General features: G+C 45.3%; 1 protein-coding gene across 1 annotated transcript in view; it reads right to left on the reverse strand.

Moving 5' to 3' along the window:
- The window catches only part of LOC310693798 (parvalbumin, thymic CPV3-like), a gene marked incomplete at its 3' end in the record, with an annotated part of 23,801 nt that extends 7,251 nt beyond the window's left edge, over nucleotides 1–16,550 (reverse strand). Inside the window, exons 1-4 of the mRNA XM_083476176.1 lie at nucleotides 16,512–16,550; nucleotides 15,683–15,749; nucleotides 12,514–12,646; nucleotides 10,125–10,234 (exon numbers count right to left, since the gene is read on the reverse strand). Coding sequence (XP_083332302.1) covers nucleotides 10,125–10,234; nucleotides 12,514–12,646; nucleotides 15,683–15,743 — 304 coding nt within the window. The 5' untranslated portion in view covers nucleotides 15,744–15,749; nucleotides 16,512–16,550. The remainder of the gene's footprint in view (nucleotides 1–10,124; nucleotides 10,235–12,513; nucleotides 12,647–15,682; nucleotides 15,750–16,511) is intronic.
- Between the last annotated feature and the right edge of the window lie 206 nt (nucleotides 16,551–16,756).

Here is a 16,756-nt window from a genome sequence, read left to right on the forward strand (position 1 = left end):
GGGAAAAGCCTACAAGCAAAACTTCTCAGAAAGCAAGAGAAAGGAGGAACAAGGCTTCCCCAAAATGGAGCAGTTTTGTGCAGAAAGAGACTAACAGTTATGTGCAGAAAGAAGACTTCCCTTTAATACATCCCACAAGTGGATGATTACCTAATGGAGGAAGGCCTTCTCAGTGCTAATCCCCAGGCTACAGAATAGATTCCTAGGAGGCGCTTTCTTGCCACCCACTCTCTGTTCATTTCAGCACCATAAAATGTACTTTATTTAAAATACCTTTTTAAGGATACATGCTGCTGCGTAATGGTTGTGTGTGGTTTTTTTAAGCCACTGCTGGCGTTTGTTAAGATCTGCTTCTTTTTGAGTGTTGTTAGTGTATAGATATGTTGGTTTATATGTATGCATATTTATAAAATGATTTTGCGTTGTGGTAAGTCAGGATAAAAATATTATAAAGAAATAATATCCTCTCAGTTATGGTCTGTTAAAATAAAAAGAAGCCAAAGAAATTTATAGCTGGACATAAACTCCATGCTGCGTGGGCCATTTTCCCATTAGGGTCGACCGTACCTAGAATATAATAATAGTCAAGTGATACCTGTCTTTTTTTTTTTTTTTAGGGACGCGGGTGGCGCTGTGGGTAAAACCTCCGTGCCTAGGACTTGCCGATCGTCAGGTCGGCGGTTCGAATCCCCGCGGCGGGGTGCGCTCCCGTTGCTCGGTCCCAGCGCCTGCCAACCTAGCAGTTTGAAAGCACCCCCGGGTGCAAGTAGATAAATAGGGACCGCTTACTAGCGGGAAGGTAAACGGTGTTTCCGTGTGCTGCGCTGGCTCGCCAGATGCAGCTTGTCACGCTGGCCACGTGACCCGGAAGTGTCTTCGGACAGCGCTGGCCCCCGGCCTCTTAAGCGAGATGGGCGCGCAACCCCAGAGTCGGACACGACTGGCCCGTACGGGCAGGGGTGCCTTTACCTTTATACCTGTCTTTTTAAAGATAAGGCCTGATTGATAATTCCACTTACCATCTTATAGGGATGTGGCAGCTTTGCAGGACAGCCAGCCAGCCCCCCAGTGATGCAGGGCTATGTGTTGGGGTCTGATTCTTGCCAGGGCAAGAGCTTAGGCTTGTGCTCCTGGCTTGAATTCCTGCTCTGCATCAGCATGGCGAATTGGCCAATGGCGGGCTAGCGCAGACGGCTCTCTGGGGACAGGCTTGAGGGAACAATCAGGCTTCTCTTGACAGCGGCGGAGCAAGCCGATTGGGTGCCTGGGATGGCGCACATGCCATGCATCCAGGGGCGGGGCCAGCTGTGCACAGGGGCGGGGCCTCTGAGGAGTCTTCCTGCCTCCTTCCACTCAGCCGCCCTACAGCTGAGGGGGAGGTGGGGGGCAGACCGTTTGGGGCAGTGTGGGGCCTGTGGGTGCCCAAGCCACCGTGTCACTCCCAGGAGAGATGCGTGACTCGGGTGCGCTGCAGCCCCCCCCCCCGTGGTTACACCCAGGGAGACCCGCCCTCACTACACCCCCTTCCTCTGCCCCATCCCTTGGGTCTGCTCCTGGGGGATTTAAATCAGCCTGCGAGGTTTTACCCTCCCTTTCTCCTCCAGAAATAGGTTATCCCATTAAAGGGATCCTTGATGGAGTTGCCTCTGTCCATTTGCCCAGACAGGGGTCTTGGGACTCAGTGCTCCTAGAGGCTGTGATCCTTGTGGGGGTCCCCCTATTTGATGTAAGTTATAGGAATCCCTGCTGCCGGGTTGACCTTGATGTCATTTCTGGTAAGCAGCCCCCAAAACAAATGCTTACCCAATGGCTATGCCAAACCACTTCATCTGTAGTCAATAAAAGTTGTGGCCTGATTCGATCCCAGTCAGCTGTGTGGTCTCCTTTCTTGGTAGCTCACCTGAGCAGAGGAGGGGGCCGTGTGTGGCCCTGGCCTGCAAGTTAGTGATTGCTTGTGGATAGCTGCTGAAGAGCAGTGCCTTAGTACTGGCTGCTGGAGGGTATTCCAATTTTTTTTTAATAGGTTGTTGCATTTTGTACTTACTTCTCTTGTATAATTTGGCTTGTTGTGCAATAAAGAATACAGTCTATTCATATACCAAAAGGTAGGGATGGAAGGATCTGTCAGTTTCAACACCCAGTTTCTCATTTTTTCCAATCTTAAATTCAGTTCTTCACATTTCTGCAGCAATTCGCGATTTTTGATTAAAAAAAATATTCATGAAAAGATTTCCGGGTGAATTTCTTCATAATAAACACATTTTTGTATGTTGTTTTAACCAACGCACACATTTTTCCTAACATAATGCATTTCTGTATGTTGTTTTCACTAGTACTTTCATTTCTATGCACATTCCCCACTCAAGGATTCATTTTTGTAAACGTTTGGTTAGAGAACTGCATCACAAAAATGGGATTTGTGTGAATTCTGAAGAATGGCTGTGGTTTGGTTCCCATATTGTTTTGGAAAGTGTGAATTTGAGAACATCGGTTTTAAATGCAAATGAAATTGAATTTCTTCACCATTCTCTACTAAGAGGATTATGTGTTAAGAGAAGTACAAGGAATAGATTAGGAGCCATCTGCATAAACTTGCATGACAGCCTTCTTCAAGCACCTTGAAAGCCGTCACACAGAAGAGGGCAAAGATAGATTCTATATTGCCTTACTTGGCCTTACTTTACAGGAGGGTACCTTGACCAAAGAACTCTTAAAAGCTGGAGTTAGTACAGCTCTAGAGTAACAAGAATCAAGTCCTGAAATTCCCTCCCATGGACTTCAAACTATTTTGCACTTTGCCTGAGTCTAGACCCTCATAATTCAAGCACTATCCTTCTGTTTATATGGAAAACTGCCGGCAATGCCCCTCTGTTGAACTAACCCAAAGCCATTAGGGCACTTATAGCAGTGATGTGTATGTCCATGGAAAATGTGTAAGAGAAACGTATCGCAGCATAATCCTATACATGTTTATTTTTCTAAAATAAGCCCCATTGGGTTTGGTGGGGCCACAGTCCTATGCCCACTCACCTGGGCGTAAGTCCCATTGAACACAGTGGGCCTTACTTCTAAATAAACATGCATCAGGTTTGCCTGTACATTTGACTGGAGATGCTATTGAATCTTTGATCTTGTTCTTCTGAGACAGGGATGGCCTTGAATGTCAGATCATAAATAAGGTTCTTCAGATTATCTTAGCTGTGTGCTGTAAAGGAGATTTTCCTAGGGGAGGATTTTGATATGAAACCCTTCTCCAGGCAGGGGTGTGCCAGCTTTTGGGCCCCCCCAATATTTTAGGGGTGGGAGCTGGGCCCCCCAATGTCCCAAAAACATGGAGGCTCCTCCTCCTGCCATGGAGAAGAAGGTGGGTCAAAGCAGCCTCTCACCGGTGGTGTTGGCAGCAGGAGGCAAAGGAAGGGCCACTGCCCATTAGAGCTATGCGGCCACTGTGTTTGGCTCTGCTCCCATCTCCTTCTGACTTTCTGCGCACAAACTTTGGCCCCCCTGCTCCCATCACCCTTGAAAGCTGGCGTCTCCAGGTCATCAGTTTTCCCTTAAGTTTGGTGAACATTTTTTTAATTCAAGAAGGAACTGACTTCCGGATGCATTTTTAATGTGAACGGATAGGCGAATTTAAGCCTACACCATCAGACTCTACCTTGTTACAGAAATGCAAATGAAACAAGATGTTAATCAGTTAATTGCACCAGTTAGTTGACAAAATGCCTTCAGTTCCAAATGTGAAGAGCACACCAAAAGCTTTTATTGTTTTCTACCATGGTTTCTACTACCTTGGAAAGACTGCAATTTCTTTGTTTTAATCCAATCCGAACACAAATCTAAAACCAGCGTGGGTGGCATTGTATATACCGTTTCTCTTCTGTTTTATTCGCTACACAAAGAAGCATAAGGGAGACTCAAAACACATTTTAATGTCACATATGAACACATCTTTTCATTTTGGTTCAACCAACAAGACAACTTGTTGAGTCATAAAAGCGCACCACCAGTAGAAAATCAAAACAGTGGTCTAACAGTGGAGGGTGTGTCAGGGATTTGCTGGCCTGGCAGAGATGCCCATGCAAATGTTTCAGAAATTTAGTAGTCCTGCACTCAGTCCAGCAAAGTCTTCTTACAAAGAACTCCCAACTTCCTTAAGCAAGAGGGCGGAAGATTATATTTACCCTTTTGGTTCAGGAGTTAGCATTCTACATTATAAACTGTTAAGACTCACAACATTCCTATGACCAAGAACAGGCTGATATGATTTAGGGGACCTGCAGATGTTGGTCAGAGCAGTGGTGGTAATGCAGAACAGGAACTGGAGCAGGAAGCGTAAAACCTGAAGGCCATGTACACAGAATATTTTTGAAGCACATTGCAAGCACATCCTTTCCCTCCAAGAATTCTGTACACTGTATTTCGTTTAGGGTTGCTGGGAATTATAACTCTGTGCTTTAAAGCTATAGTGTTTACACAGTCAAATGTTATTGAGCATTTTTTTAAAAAGCATATTCAACACTGCCACTGCTATTTTGAAGAAACTAGCAATTGTTGTTGGTGAGGAGTGGTGATCAAACAGGAAACTAAATAGCAATACCTCTTCTCCTGCAGCAAAGACTGGAAAAAAGTGGGGGAGAAGGACGCACACAAAAAAGCAGGAAGTCCCTCAGATCTATCCATAGCTGTCAACCTTCCCCTTTTTTGTGGGAAATTCCCTTATTCCAGCGCCATTTCCCGCTGCTATCCTGGATTGTTAGATATCCCGTAGACTGTCCCCGGGACAGGTGAGGCTGCTGATCCCTTATTTTCAAATCTGAAAGTTGACAGCTATGGATATATCCATGCTATAGACATAAACTACTTAAATTATTATCTCTGATATGATTTAGGGGACCTGCAGATGTTGGTCAGAGCAGTGGTGGTAATGCAGAACAGGAAGTGGAGTGGTAAGGTAAGGGTAAAACTTGAAGGCCATGTACACAGCATACATTTGAAGGTTTCTTTAACACAGGAGCCCTAGCAACATCACCAAAGTACAATTCCTAGAATTGTTGTGGAGGAAAGAGCAATGGCAGATACAGTGGTATAAAACCAAGACATAATATGATGCAGACCATCCAATAGAAATAGTACATCTTAGGGTCAAACTGTATGTTTTAAAGTAGCAGATAGTGTGCTTAGGAAAAGCACACCATTTTATTAACAAAAAGCAATCAGGGTCCCACACTCTGAATTAGGGCTGTGGCACAGAGAAGGGTTAAACCTTTTGCCCTGTGCTGCTTTCCTGGTGGAATAGCACTCCCAAAGCTTGTCGTTGCCCCATGGTGATGATATATATACGTACTACAAATAGCACCTTCAGCGGCAAAGAGTAGAAACAGGGGCAGCTGTTTCTCATAGGAAAATGGTGCAGGGGAAAAAAACAGCATCACCTCCCCCAACCCTGATGCAAATCCATTTAAGGATATATTTGAAATAAGTAACATATGAAGGAGGGTTATTTATGTGAAGGGTTATCACATGATGACTGGACTGCCAGCTCTCATGTTGCATGGCCAGATTAGTGGTGGCCCCTGATATCTGCATGTTGAGCACAGATATCTGAAGAGACGCCTTATATGTACACAGCTGCTCTCACTCAGGGCCTCCATACAATTAGGATGTCAGTGCAATCAGGGAGCCCAGTCATAAGCTAGCCTGTGCATTAGCAGTTGCTTGTGATCGGGGTCTCCTCTTCCGAGCTCAGCCTGTGGACATCAGGGGTTGGCTAGGCCAGGTGCATGACACCAGGGATGGGGCAAGTGGATTGCTCTGTTGGGCATCTTATGATGCCCCTTCATGCAAGCAATATGTCCTTCAATGAGGGACAGCAGGTTCTTTCACTTTCAGCTCTCTAGGTTTCTAATTTTTCCAATCTTAAATGCAGTAATTTGGGGGCAAATAATCCTCATGAAAATTCTTAAGCATTTTGGTGCAAATTTGTCCTAATAAACACATTTTTCTATGTTATTTTATATGCAGTTTCTCCTAATATAGTGCATTTTTGTATTGTATTTTCACCAATATCTTTATTTTTCTGCACATTGCAACCATCCCCATTGTTCAGCCCGGACACTGAGGTCCAGCGCCGAGAGCCTTCTGGTGGTTTCCTCACTGTGAGAAGTGAGGTTACAGGGAACCAGGCAGAGGGCCTTCTTGGTAGTGGCGCCCCCCTGTGGAACGCCCTCCCATCAGATGTCAAGGAAATGAACAACTATCTGACTTTTAGAAGACATCTGAAGGCAGCCCTGTTTAGGGAAGCTTTTAATGACTGATGTTTTAATGTAATTTCAATATTTTGTTGGAAGCTGTCCAGAGTGGCTGGGGTATAAATAATAAATTATTAGTATATAACCACATATATGCATTTTTATTGTAAGCATCTGGTTGGAGAACTGCATTGCAAAAACTGGATGGATGTGAATTTCAAAGGATGGCTTTGTTTGGGGGTCTCATATTGTTGTGAAAAGTGACAATTTGCTAGAGTCACATTTAAATGTGAACTGAATGAAATCTTTCCCTCATACCTACCTGTTGTGTGGCCAACAGTTAGCTTAGCTGCAGCTACATTGTACAAGAGAAAAGCCTGTGTACAGCATTCTGCCTTAATTGTTCATGTGTATGCAATTAAATGAGTGTGCTTGGGCTACATCCAGCAATTTCTTACTTAACGTCTAGGGACCCTGGGGAGGAAATTACATACTGAAGAATGGCAACCATTCAAAATTTAAGCAGGGCATTCGTAAGAGACCAAAACAAGGACTGTAATTCACCAGAAACGTGGGCCAGAAATAGGGACTGATCTTAATGTCTATGATGACATGAAGATTGACTGCAAAAACATGAATTGTTGTGGGAATGGCTTTTTAATTTTACAGCATTGGTCCCCAACAAAGCCCACTTTGTGGAACATCCTTTGCTAAGACCACGAGCTTTTCAAAATAGATTTTGAGATTTGAGTCTGGGTATCAAAAATCACACTCACCATAATATATCCGCTATACATTTTGGAATATTGTTTGGGACAGGAATGGGGAACCCATGACCTCCAGATGTTGTTGTACCCCACTTTCTACCAGTCCCAGCCAGCATGGTCAACGGTCAGACCTGATGGGAGTTGTAGTTCAACAATACCTGGAGAGCCACATTTGCCCCATCTCTAGGTCAGAAGGATAGGCTAGGGCAAAAGAACAAGAATATATAGGTAATTTTCAGTGCAGTGACTGATGAGACAATGACCAAGGTCTACACTAGCATGACATCGCCTTTATTAACTAGTGTAGCAATACCTCATTAAATCTATAAACCATTGACACACAGTCAAGAGAAAAAGAAAATTAGCAATGGGTTCATGGGTTTACAAGCTTTCGGAAGATCGTCTCCTATAGATGCCTCAGTTCTCCTGACACGTGTGGTCATTTTCAACGCCTTAGGAGAGCACCATTTCCTGGAATTCTGCACCAAAAGCGGAAAAAAGTCATTTGTAAAGCTGACTTGTATAATTCTACAGTTGCTTGTCTACACCACAATCTCTCATGTAGTGACAGCACAAGATATGGCAGCGAGGGAGTTATGAAATAGGTGTGAAAAATATTGGAATATAGTGGCTGAAATTGTGGAAGTGCTACAGGTAGGGGACTGTGAGTCTTATAGCTTTGCGAGTGAGACTTTGCAGTGCCAGGGAACAAAAACGACAAATTTGGACAAGGCTAGACTATGTGGACAGAAACTAGGTTTCATCAAGGAGAATGGGTCCATGTATAGCTAGTAACCTCCAAATTCAGGAACAGTATACCTCTGAATTGCCAGTTGAGTGGAGAACAACTGGGAGAAGCTTATTGCCCTTAATGTCCTGCTTTTCGCGTTTCCAGAAGCATTTCCAGATAGCCACTTTTGGAAACCAGGAAACTGGGCTAAATGTCACAACAGGTGACTCTTGTCAATTTTGGTTTCTCACTTGGGATGATGATTAATAATAATTCACTTACGAACCACATTTTACATGTGCCTCAAGGTGACCTTGGCATCAGTTTGTAATGCTCCTTATGGAAATCTGTCAGCATATTGGTATGTATTTTCCCTAAAGTATGTCTTTTCCCTAATGTAAATAATTTCCCTTAATATAATGCATCTTGGGGTGTTGTTTGCACAATTCTGTACACCTTTTTGATTGTTTGTTAGAGAACTGCATCAGCCAATTTGAATCCTACCTGTATTTCTGCTCGTATAGCATTTTGGGAAGGGTGTAACCACAGCTGATAAAGGTCACCCATTTTATTAAAGCCACCTCTTTCTCCCCCCCGGCCTGCTTGTGCAACAATTATGCTGGGGGGGGGGGGAGGCCCTATTCCTATGAATGAACCTTTTTGTAATGTTAGTTGATTACTGGCTTGAGGCTGCGGCAGCAGTTGCTGTTAGATGAGGAGGAAGGAGAGGCAGAGGAAGTCATATGTGGGGAACAGCCCAAGAGGAAGGATGGGTACCCCAATACAAGGGGGACAGTTCTGCTGGCTCTCTGTCTTGCCCCATCCTGTCCTCTCCCCCTAGAGATTGCGTAGCACTAGGGGAGGGTGTCAACAAGCCAGGGTAAAGGTAAAGCCCTGGACGGTTAAGTCCAGTCAAAGGCGACTATGGGGTTGCGGCGCTCATCTCACTTTCAGGCCGAGGGAGACGGCGTTTGTCTGCAGACAGCTTTCTGGGTCATGTGGCCAGCATGACTAAACTGCAACAGAACACCGTGACGGAAACTAGAGCACACAAAAACGCCATTTACCCTCCCGCCTCAGTGGTACCTATTTATCTACTTGCACAGATGTGCTTTTGAACTGCTAGGTTGGCAGGAGCTGGGACAGAACAACGGGAGCTCACTGCCGATCTTCCGATCAGCAAGCCCAAGAGGCTCAGTGGTTTAGACCACAGCGCCACGCGCGTCCCATGAGGGGAGGCTGAGCAGCAGGTGGAGCCATAGGGGCCGACCCCATTCTATCACTAAGAACTTGGTGATTTCTCTGCTGCTGACAGCAGACCACACCCCTCATAGGTTTCATCTGGCCTCTGGTGCTGTTCTTGAACTCTATAGCCTCACCTTAGGGACCTGTACTTGTACCATTGCAAACCTTGATTAAAGCTTGCTTTCTTACACACACACACACACACACACACACACACACGAGCCTCTGTTGAAGTGGCAAGGAGATGATTAACCCTTCCCTCTCCAGCTGTCCAGGGACACAGGTGGCTCTGTGGTCTAAACCACAGAACCTAGGGCTTGCCGATCAGAAGGTTGGCAGTTCGAATTCCCGCGACGGGGTGAACTCCCATTGCTTGGTCCCTGCTCCTGCCAACCTAGCAGTTCGAAAGCACGTCAAAGTGCAAGTAGATAAATAGGTACCACTCTGGCGGGAAGGTAAACAGCGTTTACGTGCGCTGCTCTGGTTTCGCCAGAAGCGGCTTAGTCATGCTAGGTACATGACCCGGAAAAACTGTCTGCGGACAAATGTCGGCTCCCTTGGCTAGTAAAGCGAGATGAGCGCTGCAACCCCAGAGTCGTTCGCGACTGGACTTAACGGTCATGGGCCCCTTTACCTTTACCCCAGCTGTCCATGTTGAAAATGCAGCAATTAGGTAGGCTTAGTAAATAAAAGTTTCGTTTGCATAAATGGAACCTTTTCTAAGTCCAATCACTTCATGGTTGGCTGAGGGAGGGAGACTATGGGGCAGAGCTATTTCCCTGGAATTTAAGAGCCACATACCCAGTTGGTCGTGGCTCTTTGACCTGGTTCACTATGAGAGTGAGCAGAACATGAAAAAGTCTGTTAAGTCAGATCCACCCCGCCCCCCGGGAGCCAGTTTCTAGGATAATACTTGCAGAATGGAATCACCAATAGGTGAAAGAGCCTACCCTCATGGAGAGATGCAGGCCGGCCCATATATTTGGTTGTTGGGGCATTTGTGCTTAGCACTAATCTCACAGAGGGTGCCAGTCAGCCAGTTTCTAGGAGAAAGGGAAGGCGGCAGAAACAGTGGATAGAGGTGACAGGATTAACCTATGCTGGACCATTCAATATCAGCCACATTCGTACCTTCAGCCCCAATCTTTCCATCTCCATCATGGTCTCCCGCTGCCAAAAGGGTTTTGGTTTCTGTAGCTGTTAACACTCGGGCTCCACTATCAAACCTCTGAAGGAAAAACCTAGTAAGGGAAGAATAAAGCGTATACAACTGAATGCCATTGAATATACAACTGCCCGAAGAGGACTCCTGAGCAACACGAAACCTTGTTAACCTCAGTTACACACTGACCTAGTTTGCCGTAACACTAAGACCACATTCACACCACACATTTAAACTTTAAAGCACTGTGACAATGCTTTAAATAGTCATGGAATTAAGTCTCCAAAGAATTGTGGGAGCTGTGGTTTGTTAAGGGTGTTGAGAGTTGTTAAGCGACCCCTATTCCCCGAAGTGAGCTACAATTTCTGTGAGAAGGGATTTACTGTTAAACCACTCTAGGAATTGTAACTCTGTGAGGGTCTCATAGCAAATCTTAGCCGCAAGGGTCAGCAAACTTTTTCAGCAGGGGGCCAGTCCACTGTCCCTCAGACCTTGTGGGGGGCCGGACTATATTTTGAAAAAAAAAAAAATGAACGAATTCCTATGCTCCACAAATAACCCAGAGATGCATTTGAAATAAAAGGACACATTCTACTCATGTAAAAACATGCTGATTCCCGGACCGTTTGTGGGCTGGATTTAGAAGGTGATTGGGCTGGATCTGGCCCCCGGGCCAAAGTTTGCCTACCCATATCTTAGCGCCATTAACAAACTACAGCTCCCAGATTACTTTGAGGAAAGCCAAGGCTGTTTAAAGTGATATAAGAGTGCTTTAAATGCATAGCCAAACCACGGCTAAGCATGAACAGGCAAGTGTGCAAGAACTCGGGAGGCAAATCACACCCACTTTGCTCCTTTGCTGCTGCTTGAATCGTGAGCTTTCTGAATCAGACCATGAGTTGGAGGCATTTGAGGACAGGGACTCTCAATGTGAGGAGAGGGGAGAAGACTATGCAACAAATCCTACTTGATGAACCCCCCACTCTCTGCCTCAGACAATCTCAGGCCTGGGCAGGACAGGAGCACTAAAGCACTCTCCTGTTTTGATCCTCAGCACATGGTATTCAGAAGTTCACTTCCTATGACACTAACTTGAGGTAATATATTCATTGGAACAAAGGCATCAATAGCTTTATCCTCTACAAATTTGTCTAATCCACTTTGCCTAGGAGATTTTCTTCTCCCTGACAGATGAGGAGGGAAAACTGGGCACCAAGTCTACCAAATGGAGAATGGTCGGTGGAGCAAGGAACTAAAGCAGAAATTGAGAACCTGTAGTCTTCAAGGACTCCACTCCCATCAACCTGAGCCAGGTCTGATGGCAACTGGATTCCAGCAACATCTATAGGGCCACAGATTCCTCATCCCCCAGTTTAAAATAATATTGTTACATAAGGTGGGGTGCAAATGAATAGGCATTTTTTGCCTCCCATATTTTAAAGATTTCTCGCAATAGGAGTGCTATTTTAAATCACGCTGATTAGGTTTTACGGTAGAAGTGACTACTAGCAGATTCCCCCAGGAAATCATTCTCAGCGGTTCAATAATTTGCATGTTTATTCAAAAATAAACCCTGCTGTGTCCAGTAGGGCTTAGGCAGGGGCAGAGGAAGGGGGGTGCAGTGGGGGCAGGCCGCCACGGGTGTCACCACTGAGGGGGGTGAGAAAATGCTGGGTGGCACTCACTGCGGGGCCGGCAGCGTGTCCGAGCCACGCATGTCTCCTGGGAGTGATGCGGTGGCTTGGGCACCTGCAGGCTCCTTGCTGCCCCAAACGGTTTGCCCGCCACCTCCCCCTCAGCTGTAGGGCGGCTGAGTGGGAGGAGGCAGACAGAGTCCTTGGAGGCCCCACGGAGCGTCCTGCCCCAGCTCCCCCCACCCCTGCGGGTGGCTGGCCCAGGCACCTGATCGGCTTGCTCCGTCCCTGGGCTTAGGCTGTGTAGATGCTGTCTTTGAAGCACATTCTTTCCCTCAAAGAATTCTGGGCACTGTAGTTTACCCTTCCAGTGTTTACAATTCCCAGCAACCCTTAACTTTTAATGTTTAATAGTCTGTTGTATTTTAATATTTTGTTGGAAGCTGCCCAGAGTGGCTGGGGAAACCCAGTCAGATGGGTGGGGTTATTATTATTATTATTATTAACAACAACAAACCACAGTGCCCGTAATTCTTCGAGGGAAAAGAATGTGCTTGATAGGCATAGTACCCAGAAAGAGTGCACAGGGTGTCTGTTAAATATGCTTCATGCTTATTTCATATTCATACCAAGGATGCGCCAAAGAAATGAGAGAAACACAAAAGAAAGAGAGATGTCTAGGCAACTTCAAAAGTCAGAGAAAGAGAGCAAAGGGGAGCCTCACTTCAGTTCATCTTCTTCAATGTAGCCGCTTTGATCATTGTCTAGGATGCGGAAGAGATCCTTCAGTTGGCTGCTGCTCTTTTTGGACATGCCACTTATCTGAAAGAATTTTTTGTGGTTGAAACTATCTGGAGCTAAGACAGAAAAAGAAAGCTGCTGTTACCTAGGAGCTTGGGATACAGATGAAGACGGTCACTTCTTTTGTAGCTATGCATCCTGACTCCAAAAGTTGCTCAGATCCTCTTATGGGTTCTGTGCATGTGTGCACTTACAAGCGGCATTTTAAGATTTCTTTCACACATGCCTGCTTCTCACTGCATTATCTCTGCGAGGGATCCATTGTCGAGTGGATCAGACTTAATGCATTTTTGTCTCTGGCATGGTTTATTTATTTGATTGTTTCATAAAATTTATATACAGTACTGCTTGACTATAAGAACCCCCCGAAACTAAAAACACCAAACCTCGAAGCAGAATAAAACAATGAAATCATTGCCAAAAACAGTTTAAAATAACAATTAAAAACATTTTTTAAAAATAATTAAAATCAACGATAAGATGAAAACAGATTAAAAACACACAGCAACATTGTACACATCTGGGTAGGCCTGCCTAAACAATTTTTTTTTTTTTTGCAGGTGCTGAAAAGATTACAGTGGAACCTTGGTTCTTGAACGGCTTAGTTGACGAACAAATCGGCTCCCAGACGCTGAAAACCCAGAAGTAAGTGTTCCGGTTTCTGAACGTTTTTTGGAAGCCAAACATCCAATGCTGTTGTTGACTATTGTTTCGGGGAGGGGGGGGCTGCGCTAATCAGAAGCCGTGCCTTGGTTTTCAAACGTTTCGGGAGTCGAACGGACTTCTGGAACGCATTAAGTTCAAGAACCAAGGTTCCACTGTACCGTGAAGAGGCCTGCCTGATGTCAATAGGCTGGGAATTCCAAAGTGTGGGATGCTGCCACACGAAAAGTTCAATTTATTACAAATGCAATACAAAGTATTGTGTGGCACCTGTAACGGTGCCAGTTCCGCAGGAGGATCCTGTGGTCAAGGTACTCAAAAACCAACAGGAGATCAAGAAGCAGGAATAGGGTCATATTCCCCAACCTTCTCTCTTCAAAGGTCATCCATCGGGGTGACCAACGTCAACTCAGACCCGAATCCTGGTTGGGAAGGATCTAAGAAATTTGTGGTGTCCAAGAATGCTTGGAGATACCTCCTGCCCAATCCTCTCCACCATCTTCCCTCCAAAGGAAAGATTTGAGACTGGTCGATAAGGGGGTCCAGAGCTGGTTTCTTTAGGAGTGTGGGGTCTAAAGCTGGTTTCTTTAAGACAGGGGTCAGCAAACTTTTTCAGCAGGGGGCTGGTCCACTGTCCCTCAGACCTTGTGGGGGGCTGGACTACATTTTGGGGAAAAAATAATGAACGAATTCCTATGCCCCGCAAATAACCCAGAGATGCATTTTAAATAAAAGGACACATTCTACTCATGTAAAAACACGCTGATTCCTGGAGCGTCCACGGGCCAGATTTAGAAGGCGATTGGGCCGGATCTGGCCCCCGGGCCTTAGTTTGGCAACCAAACCAAACCATACCATACATTAAATGTGTGATTGCATCCTTCAAAATAGCAGCTGCAGGGATTTATTTAACTTAGAAAAACCTACAGGCTCTTTAATGAGAAAAATAACATAAGTAGCTCACAAAATGAACTTACCAATGAAACACAGATCAAATACAATGATGAGACATAGATAAAATAACTGAATTGGAACCTGTGTATTCAGAACACTGGTGTAGTTGGGTAATTTAAGACTCTGGACTTCAAGGTCTCTTGGAGGCCTTCCTCTAGGTGGCAATGTGTATTATACTTCATTTACTGCTGTGTTTGGATCCCCTCCTGCTTATTCTGTTGTCTACGGCTGGGAGCAAACTATAGGTAGGGGATGTCCTGCTTGTCAATGTCCTGTAGGCATCAGGCTAACTACTACCTTGAGCTCTTAACCTCTTTAAGATCTTCAGAGAGGAAGCAGACTACAAATGGAAATACAACAATACAGTTGAAGACAGCATCTTGGGTTAGATCAGTGACTGAGAACCTGTGGCCATGAGGTGAGGTGAAAGAATTTGCCTCAGGGGCAGATCTGACCTCTGCCCCCCTCACCCTACTGCCACTGTTGCACCACTGCCAGCCATGCTGTGGTTCTGCTCATGCCACCTCTGCTGCTGCCACAGTACCCTTGCCCTCACCCCAACACTGTGTCCTCACCGCTGCCACTGTGTCGCGGCAGCAGCCTGGATGTAGCCGTGGCATACCCGCCAATATTTCTCTGATGAAAATAGGGATGATGAGGAGGATAATAATACTTTCCCACCTGACTGGGTTGCCACAGCCACTCTGGGCAGCTTCCAACATTTATAAAAGCACAATAAAATACGAAACATTAAAAAAACTTCCCTATGCAGGGCTGCCTTCAGATGTCTTCCAAAGGTTGTACGGTTACTTATCTCCTTGGCTCAGGGATCATGTAACTTCAACATTTCTCCCTTGAAAATAGGGATGTTCTTAGGAAAACTGGGATATTCCAGGATCAAATCAGAAACCGGGACGGCTTCTGTAAACCTGGGACTGTCCCTGGAAAACAGGGACACTTGGAGGGTCTGACATAGGCAAGGCTGTAGTTGCAGCGGCAGGATGGGCAGCAGTGCAGATGCAATGTTGGGGGCAGGGAGGGTGCCTGGATTTGTGGGGGGAGAGTGCTGGGCAGGGGGAGGCAGCGGGGCGTTTTGCCTACAGTGGTAAAACCTCCTGGACTATGCCTGTCTGTGTGGCTGTCCAGAAGTTGTTGGAATCAAACCCTAATCAACCCCAGCCACTATGGACAAGGTAGAAATTATGGGAGCTATAGTACAACAACATCTGGAGAGCCCTAGATTCCCCATTCCTGGACTAATGGACCTTTGGGTCACATTCTTGCCATACATTTAAAGCCTATCACTTCACCCACAGAATCCTGGGAGCTGTGGTTTGCTAAGGGTGCTAGGAATTGTAGCTCTGTGAGAGGGAAACTACAGTTCCCAAGATTCTTTGTGAGTAAGCCATGTCTGCTAGGGTGGTATAAATGTGTTTTAGATGCAGCTCTTAGATTAGTTACACAGACAATTTTACCTTGACAGTCTCTGATTGCAGCAGCAATATCAGAAGGGCTGATGATGTCGCTGATACTCATATTAATCTGTCCCAAAAGACAAAAAAGCAAAGTGCTATAACAAGGCAAGCGAGCTCACCCTTTCACTCAGGGAATGGAAGAGATACGAGAGAAGAAAAAGCAAGGGGCATTGCATTCGGCTTTAAGACAAAACCTATTAATATGTATCTTTAAAACTATCTACACAATCAGCATAACCATGGCTGGATCTAGAAAACATCAAAGAAGTGTTTCAGTTTAAAGCGTTGTAAATTTAAACAGGGAAAACAGGTGGAGAAAAACGGGACTCTGCATCACCATCTAGTGGCACAATGTTATATCGCATATACAACACATATAAATTGCTTTTTCTTTACCAGTCCAACTGAGTCCCATGTTTGGATAAACCTTGTTCTCATACCGAGCGTCAAAATCATTGGCCCCCTCTTTGACTCAGGCCTACGTCCATATTTGATGTATCTTACATATTTTTGCACAAAACAGCATTGTATTCTGAGATGCACAGATATGAGAGATGGAGATGAGAGAGAGAAATAAGCGCCCCGGCTGAAAATGGAAAGGGTGGAATATTTTCACTAAAAATGGTTAATCATCCTAGTATTGTGGACAGTAACAGGTAAAAGGATAGCCGATAAATAGATAACAGGTTCATCTTAGAGAAGAAGCACTATATTTACTGCTCAGAGATGTTTTGCTCTCTTAGTCCCTTCCATGGCTTTTCCAGGCAGGGAAACAGTTCACCGGTAAATAGATAATAGCTCAGTCTTAGAGACAAAGCTGTATACTTACAGTGTAGTTGGCCAGGCACAGGTGTCTCTGCCCTTTAATCTCTTCACGGGCTGCTCACCTTTATGGTTTCTCCGAGCAGGGAAGAGGTGGGAGGGGGGGGAAAGCCGAATCAATATCAGGCAAAATTGTACCTTTGGCTTGGAGTTGTCCACCTAACTTATATAGGATTCAAAAGGTGACAATAGCGACTTAGGTTACCCTTTCATGGATTAGATGCTCAATTTGAGACCCTGCTCAAATGTCTT

This window comes from Podarcis liolepis, assembly GCF_965112155.1.
Source record: "Podarcis liolepis genome assembly, chromosome: 14".
Classification (NCBI taxonomy): Eukaryota; Metazoa; Chordata; class Lepidosauria; order Squamata; family Lacertidae; genus Podarcis; species Podarcis liolepis.